This window comes from Pan paniscus, chromosome X (genome assembly GCF_029289425.2).
Source record: "Pan paniscus chromosome X, NHGRI_mPanPan1-v2.0_pri, whole genome shotgun sequence".
Classification (NCBI taxonomy): domain Eukaryota; kingdom Metazoa; phylum Chordata; class Mammalia; order Primates; family Hominidae; genus Pan; species Pan paniscus.
This window is the reverse complement of record NC_073272.2, coordinates 85,344,298-85,360,468: the sequence shown is the minus strand read 5'-3', so window position 1 is coordinate 85,360,468 and position 16,171 is coordinate 85,344,298. Positions and strand designations below refer to the sequence as shown.

General features: G+C 33.7%; 1 protein-coding gene across 5 annotated transcripts in view; it reads left to right on the top strand.

Moving 5' to 3' along the window:
- Positions 1 to 16,171, top strand: part of CHM (CHM Rab escort protein) — a 187,413-nt gene that overhangs the window by 163,253 nt on the left and 7,989 nt on the right. For all 5 annotated transcript variants that reach the window (XM_003824441.6, XM_024927340.4, XM_034950572.3 and 2 more), the window contains 2 exons: positions 6,248 to 6,346; positions 12,119 to 12,279. In XM_003824441.6, coding sequence (XP_003824489.1) covers positions 6,248 to 6,346; positions 12,119 to 12,279 — 260 coding nt within the window. The remainder of the gene's footprint in view (positions 1 to 6,247; positions 6,347 to 12,118; positions 12,280 to 16,171) is intronic.

Genomic DNA, 16,171 nt, shown 5'->3' with positions numbered 1-16,171 from the left:
TTTTAAAGGTATTTTCCCCACATAGATAAATCCAAGCAGATGAGGAAGTTTAAATTTGTCACGGGTACTCTACTCTTAACTAGTGAAGGTTTTATGTTGTTGTCTTTAAGTACATATTAAGTATTCACTTGTTAACTAATTCTGATACTCATTTTATCTTTACTTCTCTTCAGTATCTACTACTCAAATTCGTCCATTCTTAAATCAGCACAAGCTTTTACTTCCCATTAAGCATGGGGTAGAAATTTGTGAATTTTTAGTGTTGACTAATCAGGTTTGACTAATATTGTGGCACTTTATATTAAATATTATTTAATTACTGTGTCACAGTGGCATATAATATATAAAACATTAAATCTTAATGTTTTAGATGTCATGTAATAAGATAAAATGTATAATTCTCAGTGTTTTCAACTTCTCAACCACTTTTTTCTTTATACAAATCACACTTTTTACACTTTTTATTTTTAATCCTGTGCTATGCAAATGCTGTACTGTATGTAGTCTTAAGTGTGTGCTCAAGAATGTGCTTAAGACATAAAACTACCTCAGAGTTCACTTATACTTTTTATTCTCTTTAATGACTTTTCATAGATGTCACATTGCCTTAAATTTGGTTTGATTTAGAATTTGTAAAACCATACGTATGCCACTGAAGTTTACCTTCACATCATATGGGAATAGTATATATGAAAGGTTCTTGAAAGGCAAATAAATAGTTCAATAAACAGGGGAGGTACATTTCATTAACATACTACCTTATAGTGGTGGAGAACATAGGCTAAGTTCAAATCCCAGTTTTTACTAACTACTTGACTAACCTTAGGCAAGTTACTTAATTTCTATGTGCCTCAGCTTTCCTATCTGTGAAATAGGAATAATGATACTATCTGCCTCAGGACCGTTATTAGTATCAATGTTACTTAAGCTGATATTTTGATAGACCGATAGGAAATCATGATTATCCAGTAATGCAGGGGTTTTTCTAAGCAACTTTGGGTTAGCATCGTTATTGCATCTTTTTTTAAAGTAGTAAAGTTATGTTTTGTAAAATCTATAAGTCCACTTAAATTTTCCTCCCCTCAGCTAATTTGGTTCAAGTTACTGGGATTGTTAAATAACTGAAATGTATTTGTTTATTGTGTTTTTCAAAGCTAAACAAGCCATATTTTTTTTTCACAGAGTTCATCTTTCAGGACATACCCAATATATTTATTTCTATTCATCTTATATCCTAAGTGAATTTAATATGAGATTTACTTTCTTTTAAAGTCATTTGTAAATGAACAAAACATTATCTTTGCAGCCCTTCCATTCGACATTCATTTTCATGTTCTTTGCAGTACTTACTCATACACTAGACATTTTGAATTTTTTTCGTACATACTAATCAGGCAATAACAGCTGTTTTATTCTGGGATTTGATGTTACAGGATGTTATCTGTGATATGATTATATATTTGTGAATATATAATGTGAAATATATATATGATATATGTAATAATCCAGAATTTCATGTAGGTACTGGTTTATATACTTTTTCTGCTTTTGTGACCCTAGTTTTAAAATGCTATATACCTTTTATAAAAATGAGTTAGATATTGATTTAAAACAATTATCAGTGCCTTTTTCATTTGCTTTTTGAAAATGTGACATTTCAAATTATTATTGTTAGTATTATCACAAAACAAAGATTTGATTTTATTATATGTAAACTAATTTTTCTTCCTGATCTTAAGGTGACGTTCTGGAGTTCTTTTCTTAAATTCTACTGAGAAAGTATAAGCCGACTATAGACTTTTTCATAGTTGAATTAAAAAATTAAATTGTGTGTCATATATCATCAAACTCAGTTCCTTACTTGCTACCATAGAGAAAGTGTGTCTCTGAGGTTCTCTGTTTTATTGATACAGTCATATCCTCATTTGTGCTATGTTACATAAAGTACATGTGGCCTTTTTAGTTATATGAAAGATATGTTACCAGCCACATTGATCTCTATGTAAATTAATTACATATTTCTAGTTAGGTTACACAACAAAGCCTACTTGCTGACTAGCCTATAAATAAAGATTCTTTAAATGCATTTGGAACAATTTTGCCTGCTTGTATAGAGTGAATGACTGCTGTATGTGGTAACCTCAGAAGCTTGAGGAATAGATTTCCTACCTTTTACAGCAAGCATTTACTTAGGTTTTACATTCACATTTGTAATGCCATCCGTTTTGATTTAAAATCTGTCATCATTGAAAGAATCGTAGCTGGTGAGTAAGGAATTAGCTTCGTAAATTTGAGACCAGAAGAGGTCTTAAAGATGGACTAATTGCACCCCTTCATTTTAATTATGAGGACACTGAAGCCAGAGAGAAAAACTGACTTGGCCAAGTAGATATAGAGAGCTGACGTAATACCAGACCCACGTAATCATCCTATAGTATGTCACTCTGCTACTGTACGTTGGACTTGTTACTTTTAAATGTGCTCATTATTGTGCACATTCTGAGCAGAAATCCTACTTCTCATGTGTTTCAAAACAACTCGTAAGAGCGATCAGCATTCCAAAGGCAGTTTTGGAGAACTGAAAGTGTGTTGTTATTTCTAGTTTTGTGTTGTTACTTCTCACTTCTAAATTAAAACTTATTTTGCACTAAGATTTCTTTAATGCCAATACAAATCTAAGTGTATTGCCAAAAGAGGGATTGTGATAGAAAACACATTTTTTCATTAAGTCTTTGGCCATTTTTAGCTCATTAAGCCTTTAAGCAGTTGCTAAATGAAGTCAAAGGAGCATAGTTTATAAAAAGATATTAAATTTTTTTTGTTCAGTTTTCTCACATGGTGCCTGTGGGAAATGTTTCCACTTGTATTGCATCTTCCACAATCTTAGTGATAGTTGTCAATTGGTACTAATGAAACGTAATACCTTTAGGAAAGCATTTACCCTGTATGATCTAATTTGTGGTCGTTGTTGGCCTGTATTGAGCAAGTTCATTATTTGGAGAAGAATTAAAGTCACATAGATGCAAAGAAGTATTTTACATAATTGAATTTTAGTAGAAATGTGATAGCATGTTCTACATGTTTGGTTTTGAGTTTACCTTATACCCTTAAGGTCTTCAGACTTTTTGCTCATTTATCCCTTGAACCCTTTACAAGTTGACATACACAGTTTTTCATCAGAAGAGTCAAATAATTGCAAAGAATATAATTTCTAACATCGTAAATATTGACTTATAGTAAAATTATACCATCAGTCATTTAAATGTATTCAGTGGAATCTAAGTATCAGGGATATTTGATACCCATCACCCATTTAAAAAAATAAATGGAAATAGAATTTTTTTGAAACTTTCTAGGGCAATAAGCTTCTAATCTAAAACTTTCTTCTGGATTTAGTAATTAATGCAATTATTATTTCTACAGAATTAATCTAACTGTCATAAATATATTACAGTTTTGGTAAATAAATATTAAACAGAATAAGTAAAATTTGTTGAAATGTGTCACTGAATAAAGTAGGAGAGGTGGAGCTGAGCATCTGTATGAGAACCCCCTTGTAGGTGATATAACTTGTGAAAAGTCCTCTTGTATCCTCACACACATCCCAGTTTGAATGCTGCTGACTTAAGTGACTGACTGTGCCTTCTGCAGGAGATTATTAGAATCACATAATATAATTTAGTGACTAAAGGCAGACACTCTGCAGGCAGGCCATATGGGCTTCAATTCGAGCTCTGAGTCCCAGCTCTTCCTTCTACTAATTGCATGACTTTAGGAAATCTGCATAGCCCCCCATCCCTGTTTTCTCATCTGTAAAATGAGAATAACAGTTTGCTGTTGCACAAGTGAAGTGAAATGATACTTGTAGCATGCTTAAAATAGTGTCTAACACATGCATGTTATTTGTACAGTCAACTCTAGATATTCTCTTAAATGTATTTTGAGAATTTTATAGATATATCTTAATGTGTTTATAAGCATTTCTCAGACAGATTTAAATAATTTGAGATTATCAATTGGTACTTCCCTTTCCTCTTTCCTGGTAAATCAGATAATTTCCCAAATTTTATACAAGAAACTAATCAGAATTTCCCCATGAATATGTACACATAGATCTATTGGTATGGGAATGCATATCTATTGAAACACAGGAATACTTGATGTTTGTCCGTGACAGTGAGACAAATTATAATTAACATTTATTGAATACCCACTCTAAGTAAAAGTTGTATTTAACAAAAAGGAGAAAAATCGACTCTAAAGCTTGCCCCTGCAAAGGACTTACAAGATATATTAAGATTAATAAACAAATGTTGAGAATCAATGAATTTTAAAAATAGCACAATCAGCAATCTCTGATTTGAAGAGAACCAAAATGAATTCAGTAATCTATACTAGAAGGTGACCTAGGTAACAGGAAAAGCAGGAAGGGTAAGGGGAAAAAGTAGTTATTCATACCTTAAATTTGTATTAATAGATCAATTAACAATGTAGCCTCTAAGCAAAGTCAATGTATAGGGATTATAATTCAGCTTATGAATGTCTTTGTAAGAATTGTTATAAAACTCATTAATCATGAGATGATAATCTTACTTCACTACTAGACATTTTTCCTAGCATAACCTGAACTGTCTGTTATGTTGCTAAGAAATATAATGATATAGTAACTTAAGTGTATCTCTTTAAAATATATGTCCTGTTTAACAGAACCAATAGTTTACCCATTAAGATATTTTCCAAAATATACTTATTTATGTCCAGGTTCATCTGCTTTTTCCCAAATAAACATTAACAAACAAACAAAAAACTGGAAAATTGAGAACTTTGGGCATTGGTATTTCACGAGATTTTGAAATAAGAGACAGGATAGATTGTCTCCTATGGATTGCTGACCTTTGTAATTGCATACCCTGTTTACTTCAGTAATTATCTAGGAGGATTAAGTCTCATCCCAACTAATGCTATACAGCATTTGAAAAAAGTTAACCAAAATAATTTTTGTTATGAAGCTCATTATATCTTTGGAAATAATTAGTACCATACATCCTACAGTATCCCAGAACCAATGAGAATCATTGTTAAATTCATGTGAAAACAATGCTTAAATAAGATAGACCTATTATTAGGCCATAAGTAATTCAGGAACCATCCGAAAATATACTTCCTTTAGTGGACCTGGGAGGGAAAAAGCTACAACATTTGATTTTAGTTCCATGGTTATTAGAGTCCCTCAATTTATGCTTAGATATATTTTAAAGTAGTTGAATGTAGAATAAATTTTGATAATGAGAATCTTATTCTGATGTTGGCTTTCATGATAAAATTTGAACTATCTTCCTGGAGTTTAAAAAAAAAAATTCTAGTAGTCTGAAATAAACTATTGGAAGAGAAGTGGGTGTATCTTTCTCCCCCTACTAATATAGTGGGGGGAGGAATTTCTCGGTACTGGTACTTACTGTTCTCTAATATATTCTTTCTGCCATTATTGTATCTCATCCCAAATAACAGGACCGTAAGAACTTCTCTCATTTGGAGATCCCTTTACTCCTTTATTGCAAAACACAGAACTCTTTATTCTTTCTTCACCTTTGTGCATAGGCCTTTAGGAGTTTTAACGGAGTTAGGCTACAATATTTTACTTCCATGAAGGGCCTTGTTTGTACGTGATTTTCTCTAACATAAACATTCTCCAAGATTCAGGCCCCATAACTCTGTAAATGCAAAAGGAAAATAATTTGAAATTCCTGAAAATATTATAGACTGTTTTAACCTATGCCGTTTTATGTGCTTTCAAGTATATGTGTGATTCTAACTAAGTCAGCAGTGTTCTCCCAAAAGGTTTTTAGAGAACCCTGTAATTAGTAGATAATTTGTTGTTAACTTATCAGCAAAACACGTATAAATGGGTGTTTCTGTCTGCAGTATATGAAGTGTGTTCTCTTAGGTAAATACATACCTCACTTTCAGCCTTTTTTTACCCAGTTATTCTTTAGGAATGTCATAAGTATAACAAGCTCTTTTCTGTGAATAAATGATTGTCTAAGATTTTCTACTCTGTTTTATCAAATTAACATCAACTGGTACTTCTTGGGTACTTGTTGGGTACTTCCTTTAGCTGTTAGTTAACAAATGTTGTAACCACCATGACTTGCTCAGCTCTCTATTATCCATAATACCAGCTTAATGCCTTAAGTATAAGTAAAATAGATTTGTGATGAGAAGGAACTCAAATTTTTTTTTTTAACAGATTTGGTTCATTTGACTTGCACATCTTCTAAAACAGCAAGAGAAGATTTAGAATCGGTTGTGCAGAAATTGTTTATTCCATATACTGAAATGGAGATAGGTAAGAAAAATAATTGATAACTCATGATGGAAAGGTAATGTAACCATCATAATCTTCTTAGATATATCATGAAAGTTTCTGCAACCTGAACTGAAATGGGATGTATTCAACAACAATTCACATGTTTTGATAAGATGCTTGAGCACAGTGTCTGCCTAAACATGTGGGAAAATGTTCACTCTACAATGTTAAAGGAAGTATATACATCATACACACACAAAAAAAACATAATTAAGCACAAAAATATACATTTATATGTATAGTTACACAGAAAAAGGATTGTTAGAAAATCAGTTAATTTTGGTGGGATTATGGGCAATTTTCCTTATAATTTTCTTTATTTTACAAGTGTTGTACAAAAAGCATATATTCCTTTATCAGAAAAATGTATCTTTCTTTAAGGAAAAAAGATTCAACTAACAGATTAAAATATTAATTGGCAGATGTAGAAATCCTTTCCTATCTAATAGTCTTTTTTTTTTTTTTTTTTTTTTTTTTTGAGACAGAGTCTCACTCTGTCGCCCAGGTTGGAGTGCAGTGGCATGATCTCGGCTCACTGCAGCCTCCACCTCCCACGTTCAAGCAATTCTTCTGCCTCAGCCTCCTGAGTAGCTGGGGCTACAGGCGAGTGCCACCACACCCAGCTGATTTTCGTATTTGTAGTAGAGACGGGGTTTTCCCATGTTGGCCAGGGTAGTCTGGAACGCCTGACCTCAGGTGATCCGCCCACCTCCGCTTCCCAAAGTGCTGGAATTAAAGGCGTGAGCCACTGCATCCAGCCTCTAATAGTCTTTTAATACATAGTGTGCTAGTGATTTAATATTTAACTCCCAAAAGTGTATATGCTACTTATTCATGGGGGAAACACATTTTAAAACTTTCTCCCTACATAATAGGGTAGCACTTGCAGCTGTGAATGGAGAAAATATGGCATATTTTCTGTGTAAATGATACAAGAAGCCTTTTGCATTTTCTTTTATATGAAGTGAAGGTGATTTTTATTGTAGGATTTGCATGTGCACTTGAATCTTGATCATTTTCTTCCATTGATGTATATATCTTTATTTTCTTTGCATGTTACTTTTGTTCATGCAACCATTTATTTACTCATACCTGTTCTGTTTCCTTGCAGCTCATTTCCTATGTGGGTTGCTTATTTTCTTAATGCAGAGATAGTGCATAGAGGGGGGTTTATTTACATAAGAAGACAAACTGTTCTGTTCTTTAATTTTTTTTTTAATTTTATGGGTACATACTAGGTGTATATATTTATTGGGTACATGAGATATATTGATACAGGCATACAATGTGGAGTAATCACATCATGGTAAATGGGATACCCATCACTTTAAGCATTTATCATTTCTCAGTGTTACAATCATTCCAGTTATACTCTTTTAGTTATTTTTAAAGTACACTGTAAATGACTGTACTCACCCTGTTGTGCTATCAAATGCTAGATCTTATTCATTCTATTTATGTTCTGCACCCTTTAACCATCCCCACTTTTCCCTCTTCCTTCTCCATTACCCATCCTAGCCTCTGATAACCATTGTTGTACACTCTATCTCCATGAATTACATTGTTTTAATTTTTAGCTCCCACAAATGAGTGAGAACACATTAAGTTTGTCTTTCTGTGCCTGGCTTATTTCACTTAACATAATGAACCTGTTATGTTCTCAGAGGCTAATATCAATTATGTTTTTTGGGAGCTACCCAAATAAAGTATTTTAAAACTTCACTTTAATTTGGGGGTTAATTTACAAATTAAATTATTTTAGTTTTAATTTATTAATTTGTAAGTTACGTATTTTCTTTATTGGAAAGTATCATATAAATGTTTAGATTATTAAAAATTTGATTGCTAAGGTAAAATACATGATAATATTCCTAAATCTAATATGGAGTCATAGTTTTTTCTTTTGGCTTTAACTACAACTATACTTTGTGTAGAAACCCTGAGTTTCTTAATTATTTCTGAAATTTTAAATAATTCTTATATTGTAATTTCATTGTGTAGTAGTCTCAATGCACTAAATATGAATCATATCATTACTCTTCACTTTTTAAATGCATTTAATTTTCTTTAAAAAAATCAAGCTGGGGGAAATTACATGTTCATTACTTAGCATCCTCTATCCATTTTAGATTTTTAAACATTAATCTTAATAGTTAAAGTGATCCCATTTTGAAATGATGTATTGTTTAGAACCTGAGAGGAATTCTTTGATAAGAACTATGTGCTCAGAAGGGTCCTCAGGTGCACTGAGGCACTGAAAAGCTAGTTTTCACTGACACATAGGCCTTTTTATCATCAGGATGAGGTAGTGGTCATATTTTAATTAAAATGTCAGAACAAATACTGTTGGAGTTATTGAAAATGAATCACCAGATAAAGTGAGCACTGGGCCATAGCAGGTCAAAGAGGCAAAGTCACCTGGAGAAGAGAACTCAATTCATTTTCCTGCCTAAATGAGGAAGAAGGAACTTTATGAGCAATATGAACTTCTAATACATTAAAGCACATTCTTCTCTGTAGGAGAAGCCCCTATTTTCACAGATTGATGGCTTTTAGTATTATGTTTTGATTATTTGACATTCATATAATACCTTATGCTTTACTGCATTGTAAATATTTTAGTTTAAAACATGTACCAAAGGAATAACATTATTTGGGCATATTTTCTTTTTGTTTGTCTTTGAATTCTACATTCTCTGTGCTTCATAATCCTCAGTGAAAGTCAGCCTAGTCACCTTTTAAAAAAAATCTATATAATAGCCATCCTAGTACGTGTGAAGTAGTATCTCATAGTAGTCTTGCTTTGCTTCTCCCCCAGCGATTAGTGATGTTCAACATCTTTTCAAGAACTTATTGGCCATCTGTCTATCTTCTCTGGAGAAATATCTATTCATTTCCTTTGCACATTTTTTAATTGGATTTTTTGTTGTTGTTGAGTTGTAGGAGTTCTTTACATATTCTGGATATTAATCCCTTATCAGATACATGACTTGTAAATATTTGTTGTGGCATTGTAAATAGGATTGCATTCTTGACTTAGCCCTGTGCTTGATTGTTATTAGTGTATAGAAATCCTACTGATTTTTGTGTCCTAAAACTTTACTGAAGTCGTTTATCAATTCAAGGAGCCTTTTGATGGCGTCTTTAGGATTTTCTAGGTATGGAATCATATGGTCAGTGAAGCGTCTCACTCATTTTCTATCTCAAAGAGCAGCACTGCCTAAAAAAACAGAAATTTCCCTTATAGGTGTAGTTTAAAGTCCATAGCTAGTGTGTTAAGTAATTGTTGGGCTGTGAAAGCAAATGTCTTAATTCCTTTCTGTGTGTGCTGTATCCAGACTCAGTCAGGGCTATGACAGTCTCCACCACTCTGCTGGTATTACTAACATAGTTTACTCTATCCCTAAACATGGCATGCAGCTGTAGACACCATTTCTTGCTTTCTTGTTATTGTTGTGCTATAGTTGCTTTTCTTCTACCTACCCTATTCTACACTTACTCCAGTTTAATTTGCCCAAGACCCTATTCTAAATTACCTGTTACATCTTTAGTCCTTCTTACTATCAAGTTGAATGAAATGAGCTACTGCAGAAAACCAGTTCTACCCCTGGCAACTTGTGATGCACTCCTAGCCAAAGCTCAGCAACTTTAATATTTTTTGACAGTTTTGCACTTCACAACTGCATATTCTTTTTCTAGCTATCTCTTTGCCTTCCAGCTGACCTCAAAGAAAGATGAAGCAATTATATATCTCTTTAAAGTTTTAAGGTCAAAGCCTGATAATGCCCTAGTATCCAGAGCATTTATCTTCAGCCTATGTCAGTTTTTCACCTTCCTCATGGTTTCTTTTCAAAGGCGCAACGTCTATGAAATTAGTTTAAATCTATTGGATTATTCATTTCCTCCAGCGTTTATTAAGTGAAGTGTTCCTTTGAGCTGGATGTTTAATGAGATACAAGATAAGCTCTCCTAGTATATGCTTAGAAATGGGCTGGGCACTATTAAAGACTTTCCAGACCTTAGCCCACTTGTTAGCAGTGCTCCCCAAGTCTGGTATCCCAAATCATAGGAGATACATTTAAGTATCTTCCCATAAGATTCGTGTAACTAAACTCATTAATCAGTTTACTAAGAACCATATGATGTTAGCTATAAAATATGAATTCCTTATGTTCCTTTATTTTGTCAATAGATTTAGCCACCTAATATGTTCCTACATGAAGTTAGCGATATCTTAGATGACTCGTAGATCTTAGCACCAGAAAGGGGCACCTTAGGAGATCACTTCTTCCACTCAGTTTCTTCATCCTATTCCACTAATAATTATGGATTATTCAGGATGAACTAGGAAAATAACTTATTTGGTGTTCTTATAGTGGAGATACTGTAAATTAAATATAATAAAATCCTATTTATCCTGATGTGGGAAATAGGGCTTTCTTGTTAACTGAATACTGCTATTAGGTGAAGATTTCTCTACATTGATTAACAATTAAATAATAGTAATTAATGAGATAATTATGCCTTTAGCATTTTCTTTGTTATTCATGAGGTGCCTCGTGGTCTTGGGCAATCTTCATAAACATTCATTATTATTGTACAAAATTTGAACTTTTGTTCAGATTCAGGCTAAAGAAAACTCTCTAGTCAATGAATGTGTATCAACAGCAATATTTTATGTTTTCAAACAGAAAATTTAATTATAACAGTTTTAAAGAGGAGAGGCAAATAAATGATTATCAAATTAGCAAGAAATAGGCTTTATGCATTGAGATTAGTAATGTTGGACCTTTTTATAAGCACATCGTACTTTGATCATACCTGAAAATACAATAACATCAATTCAGAAATTATTTACTGAGCATCTGTCGTGTGCTAGGCCCTATATTAGGGAACCAAAAACAAGGAAGGAGAGTAAGAACTAAGTCTACTTCATGTGTATATCCCCAGCTCCTAGCTCAATGCCTAACACGCATAAAAGACACATGCTCTTAAATGAGAGAACATGTGCTCAAAATGGCATTCACTGTTATGACTTCATTTTTGATATTTGTTGGTTGTCATTAATTTTTTAATCCAATAAGACAAAGCATTAGGATGTGAGTTAGGACAACAAAGTTTTAATCCTGTATTTACTATTTTTTTAATAATAACTTTATTGAGATATCATTCATATACCATATGATTCACCCATTTGAAGTGTACAATTCATTGTCTCTTAGCATATTTGTAGAATTGTCCATACATCACCACCATCAGTTTTAGAACATTTCCATCACCCCAAAAGAAACGTCATACCAATTAGTGATCACCTCCCATTTGCCCCCAATTTCCTTCAGCCCTAGGTAACCTACTAACCCACTTCCTGCTTATCCTGGATATTTCATGTGTATATACTATTGAATAACTATATAATTTATCAAGTTGGTTTGTCCATTTGAAACATAAGGAAATCAATTTATGTTATCTTCTCTCTTTATAGGGAAAATTTTAGGATGAATGTGATCATAAACCCTTTGATACTAGTGAGAAGAAGTAATAGAAGTCCAAAGGAGCATGACTGGAGTAAAATCTAATTAACTTACTAATCAAAATAGAGTGTGTAGATGCAAATTTACTAAATGTTTACATACGAAGCTCTGATTTCCTACAATGTCTAGTCATGGCTTAATCGGTAATAGGCTACACAGTGTAGTAATTGACAAACATATTGTATTTTAGAATGTAAATAAAATTTATTTCTATATTTAGAAAATGAACAAGTAGAAAAGCCAAGAATTCTGTGGGCTCTTTACTTCAATATGAGAGATTCGTCAGACATCAGCAGGAGCTGTTATAATGATTTACCATCCAACGTTTATGTCTGCTCTGGCCCAGATTGTGGTTTAGGAAATGATAATGCAGTCAAACAGGTAAGGCTCTTGATGTTTCTCAGTTTTGTATTAAGATGTTGGTGTGGTTGGGAAATATTTTTTCCTCTGGGAGGAGAGAAGTCTAGAAAAGCATCTCTCAGTAGTACCATTTCTGTAATTTTCCCTAAAAGTTTTTTCTATGACCTACAAAGCTACTTTAAATATACTTTAAATACAGGATCAGGTATTTTCACTTTCTTGAATAAAATGTTGAGTTACAGAGATTTTTTATGAGTTCCATCGTGGGAATGACGATAGAAGATGCTAAAAATACATATTTCATAAGAATTTATAATGCCAATATTTTAAAGAAACATTGTTTCTAACTTAAACAGTTGGACGATTGCTATATTATTTTGAAATACATAAATTATTTTTCTTGGTAAACAGTCAAGAAGGTTGTAACTACTAAGGCTTATAAAATTAATTTTACAGTAGTCTTAATGCATTTTTTTAATCATAGAAAATAAGTTATAGCTTAGTTTTTACATAGTTAACTTGATTCTATTTATGTTTTGACACAAATTCCTGTCCCAGGAGCTACCATTACTGCTGCTGAGGTCTATTGTAAAGTAAGGTGGAAGTTTGTGATAGCCATCCCGGTCAGGGCTATGAAGAGGCACAGTTTGATACAAGCTGCTAAAAGTGAGCCATGATTCCATTAAGCTGAATATTGATATGTATATATAAATATACTTCTTTGCCCTGGACAGGACGAAAACAAACAAAATATTTTTTGAGACACATTTCTAAACTTTTCACGGGTAGAACTGGCACATCTGTCCATTAAGTCAATAATTGGGTAATTTAGCATTGTTCTAAGACCACAGATGGAACTTTCATTCCCGCCAGTGGCAAGGATCTTATAGTAGCAAATGTCCTGGTTGAGCCTGTAATCTAATTTTGAGTCATAGTAGCAAAGCTATGTCTATCATGAGGATACAGACATCTGCAGTTTTTTTCTAGAATTCTTGTGTATTTTCTTCAGTGCCTGATGGTGATCCTGGATAATCATATTCAGCCAGTGACACCAAACAAAAATAGGAAGTCACATCTCTCATCCATCATTCCTTCTGTTAGTTTAGTAAGAACCCAAGATGGCTGAAGATCTGCATTTATAGCTTGAAATGATCAAGTCATTTTTACCTTGATGTTCTAATTTTTTGCAAGTAGAAATTGCCAACAAGTTTTTAGCAAGGTAGCTTAGGTCATTTTTATCCCTGAATGAACTTTTAATATTTTTTAACCAAAAAAATTTAAGTAAGGGCTTATAATACAAGTACTAATGTAAGCTAAACATCTAAACTGCATGCTAGAAGATTATAATTGAGGGATAATTTTATCATGAGGTAATTTGCTTCTCAAGAAGATAATCTTCAGAGGTAACATGCTATACAGTAGAAAACAGTATAGTGCTAATTTTGGTACTAATTAATATATGCTATTAAATGTAAGCAGTTTTAAATTTGTTGTATAGCTTTTAATCTCATCAATTTTGGGGGAAATATTATAATGCCTACTTTAAAGAGCATTGACAATATTTATAAATAGCTTGTGTATTCAGATAAACTGCATGCTAATTCCTGTGTATCAGCCTGTAATTATGTCAGTCACTAATTGGTGATTTCTGGTGATTGGTATTTTCCAAATGAAGATTATCCATAAAAGCTCTCAGAATATCACCTAGACTTTGCTTGTGTTGACAACACAAGCCCATGCAGATTTCTTCTTTTTTTTTTTTTTTTGAGACAGTCTTGCTCTGTCACCCAGGCTGGAGTGCAGTGGCGCAATCTTGGCTCACTGCAAGCTCCCCCTCCTGGGTTCATGCCATTCTCCTGCCTCAGCCTCCCAGGTACCTGGGAGGCGCCTGCCACCACGCCCAGCTAATTTTTTGTATTTTTAGTAGAGACGGGGTTTCACCATGTTAGCCAGGATGGTCTCAATCTCCTGACCTCAAGATCCACCCACCTCGGCCTCCCAAAGTGCTGGGATTACAGGCGTGAGCCACCGCGCCCGGCCCGATTTCTTCATTTTTAAAAAGCAAATGAAATACTTCATTTTACCAGTTGGCAGGTTTACATCTTTTCTTATTTGTAAAATGTATAGAGGTTGAGTAATGTAAACTTGACACTCTTGTTTTCATAGGGAACCATTTATGATTTGAAGATGCACCGAAAACATAAAGTGATCTGTCTTTAATACCCACAAGTTCAAATTGTGTGCTCCTGGCCTCCAAGACATTCTCTATTGCCACCGCAATACCAACCTAAGTGATAGTTGTGATTCTTTCTATGACTTGCTCATTTTTGTATTTCAGTTTTGTTTTTATTTTTCTGAAACTGACATCTGATATATCTCTTTTCTTGGTAGATGTTGTGTACCATTTACCCAAACGTACTGATGGACAGTTCCATAGTCCTCATTCCCAAGACATTGATAGCTCACTCCTTCAGGAGCCCCACCCTCTTGGAGATGTCACTACCATGGGAATAAGAATAAATAGTACCATACTCTTTGTATTTTACTTCAAGTATAAAATGAGTTAAATTGGCTGATGTTGGGCTGGGCAGGCAACTTAACCACCATTTAGAGCATTGTTTTATGGACAGATTAGCCAGTCACTTACGACGTTTGATATACAGCCCATTATTAAGTTGAGAGCTAACTGTATAGATTGAACTATCAGGTTGTTCACATACGGTAGTGCCATTTGTTTTCTCATGCCTTTGAGAGAGAGAGGGCAATTTTAGATGTCATATTTTCTGTAGCTGCCATTCATTTGAGCACTTTCTGTGTGTCAGATTCTATCCTTAGCATCTCATGTATATTATCTTATTTGGTCCTCAAAACAATCTTACGAAATAAGTATTTGTGATATACCCATTTATAGATAAGGAAGCTAAGTCCTGAAGGGGCTGAATAACTTGTCCAGAGGTCCCATAGCTAGTAAGTTCTTGAGCCAAGAATTAAACTCAACTCTTTTGGATCCCAGTGCTTTTACACTCACCCAGTGTTATATGCTACTTTCAGCTTATGAGTAGGCATACATCCTAAAAACATTAAAGTACTATATTGATGAAATGTTTAATTTTGTTTGTGTTGATGTATGTTAACTAAACATAGAAATATTTTAAATAATTCACTTTGTTCTCTCTGTACTTCCAGTGTGAGCACACCAAGTCACAATATAATTAGCCCTTTCCAATGTTTTAACCACCTGAAATTTTTTACCCTTTGATCTAACTTCCGGCTTAAAAAAGGTGAAGAGGATGAAAAGTTGCCAATCAACTATTCTATGCTTAGAACTAGGTTTAGTTGGCAAACAAAATGCAGCAGACCAAGAAGCATTAGATACACTTTCCAGAGCATGGCAGTTGACCCTAAGAGGTTCCAGCAGTTAGAGAGAGGAGAGATTTGGGAAGGGCTGGAGTCCGGCTATTGGAAATTGGCATCAACAAGGGCCAGGGCAGATGGGCTATAGGTGGGAGTTTCATAAGCAGGTAGAACACAAGGAAGAGTGGTGTGACAACCTGCAACTGGTGCTAATCTTAGGAGGCAGGTGGTGCATGACAAGATATATGGAAGTATGTGGTGTGGGATCCAGCCACAGAGACTGGAGTTTAGGGTAAAAGCTATTCTATGGGGAGGAGGCAAAAGGGAGACAAGGTGTCAAACACAGAGGAACTAGCATAGAAGAAGTAAAAGAATTAGTAATAATAATTGTTATATTTATACTTAATATTTGTATTAAATGTTACTGACATTCTATTTTATGCCAAGGCACTAAGGATCCAGAGTTGACTAAAAGTATTTGTCATCCTGGAGGAATCACTGTCAGGTAAAGGAGAAAAGCATGTAAACAAATGACAGTGTAGTGTGGCGTATGTACTAA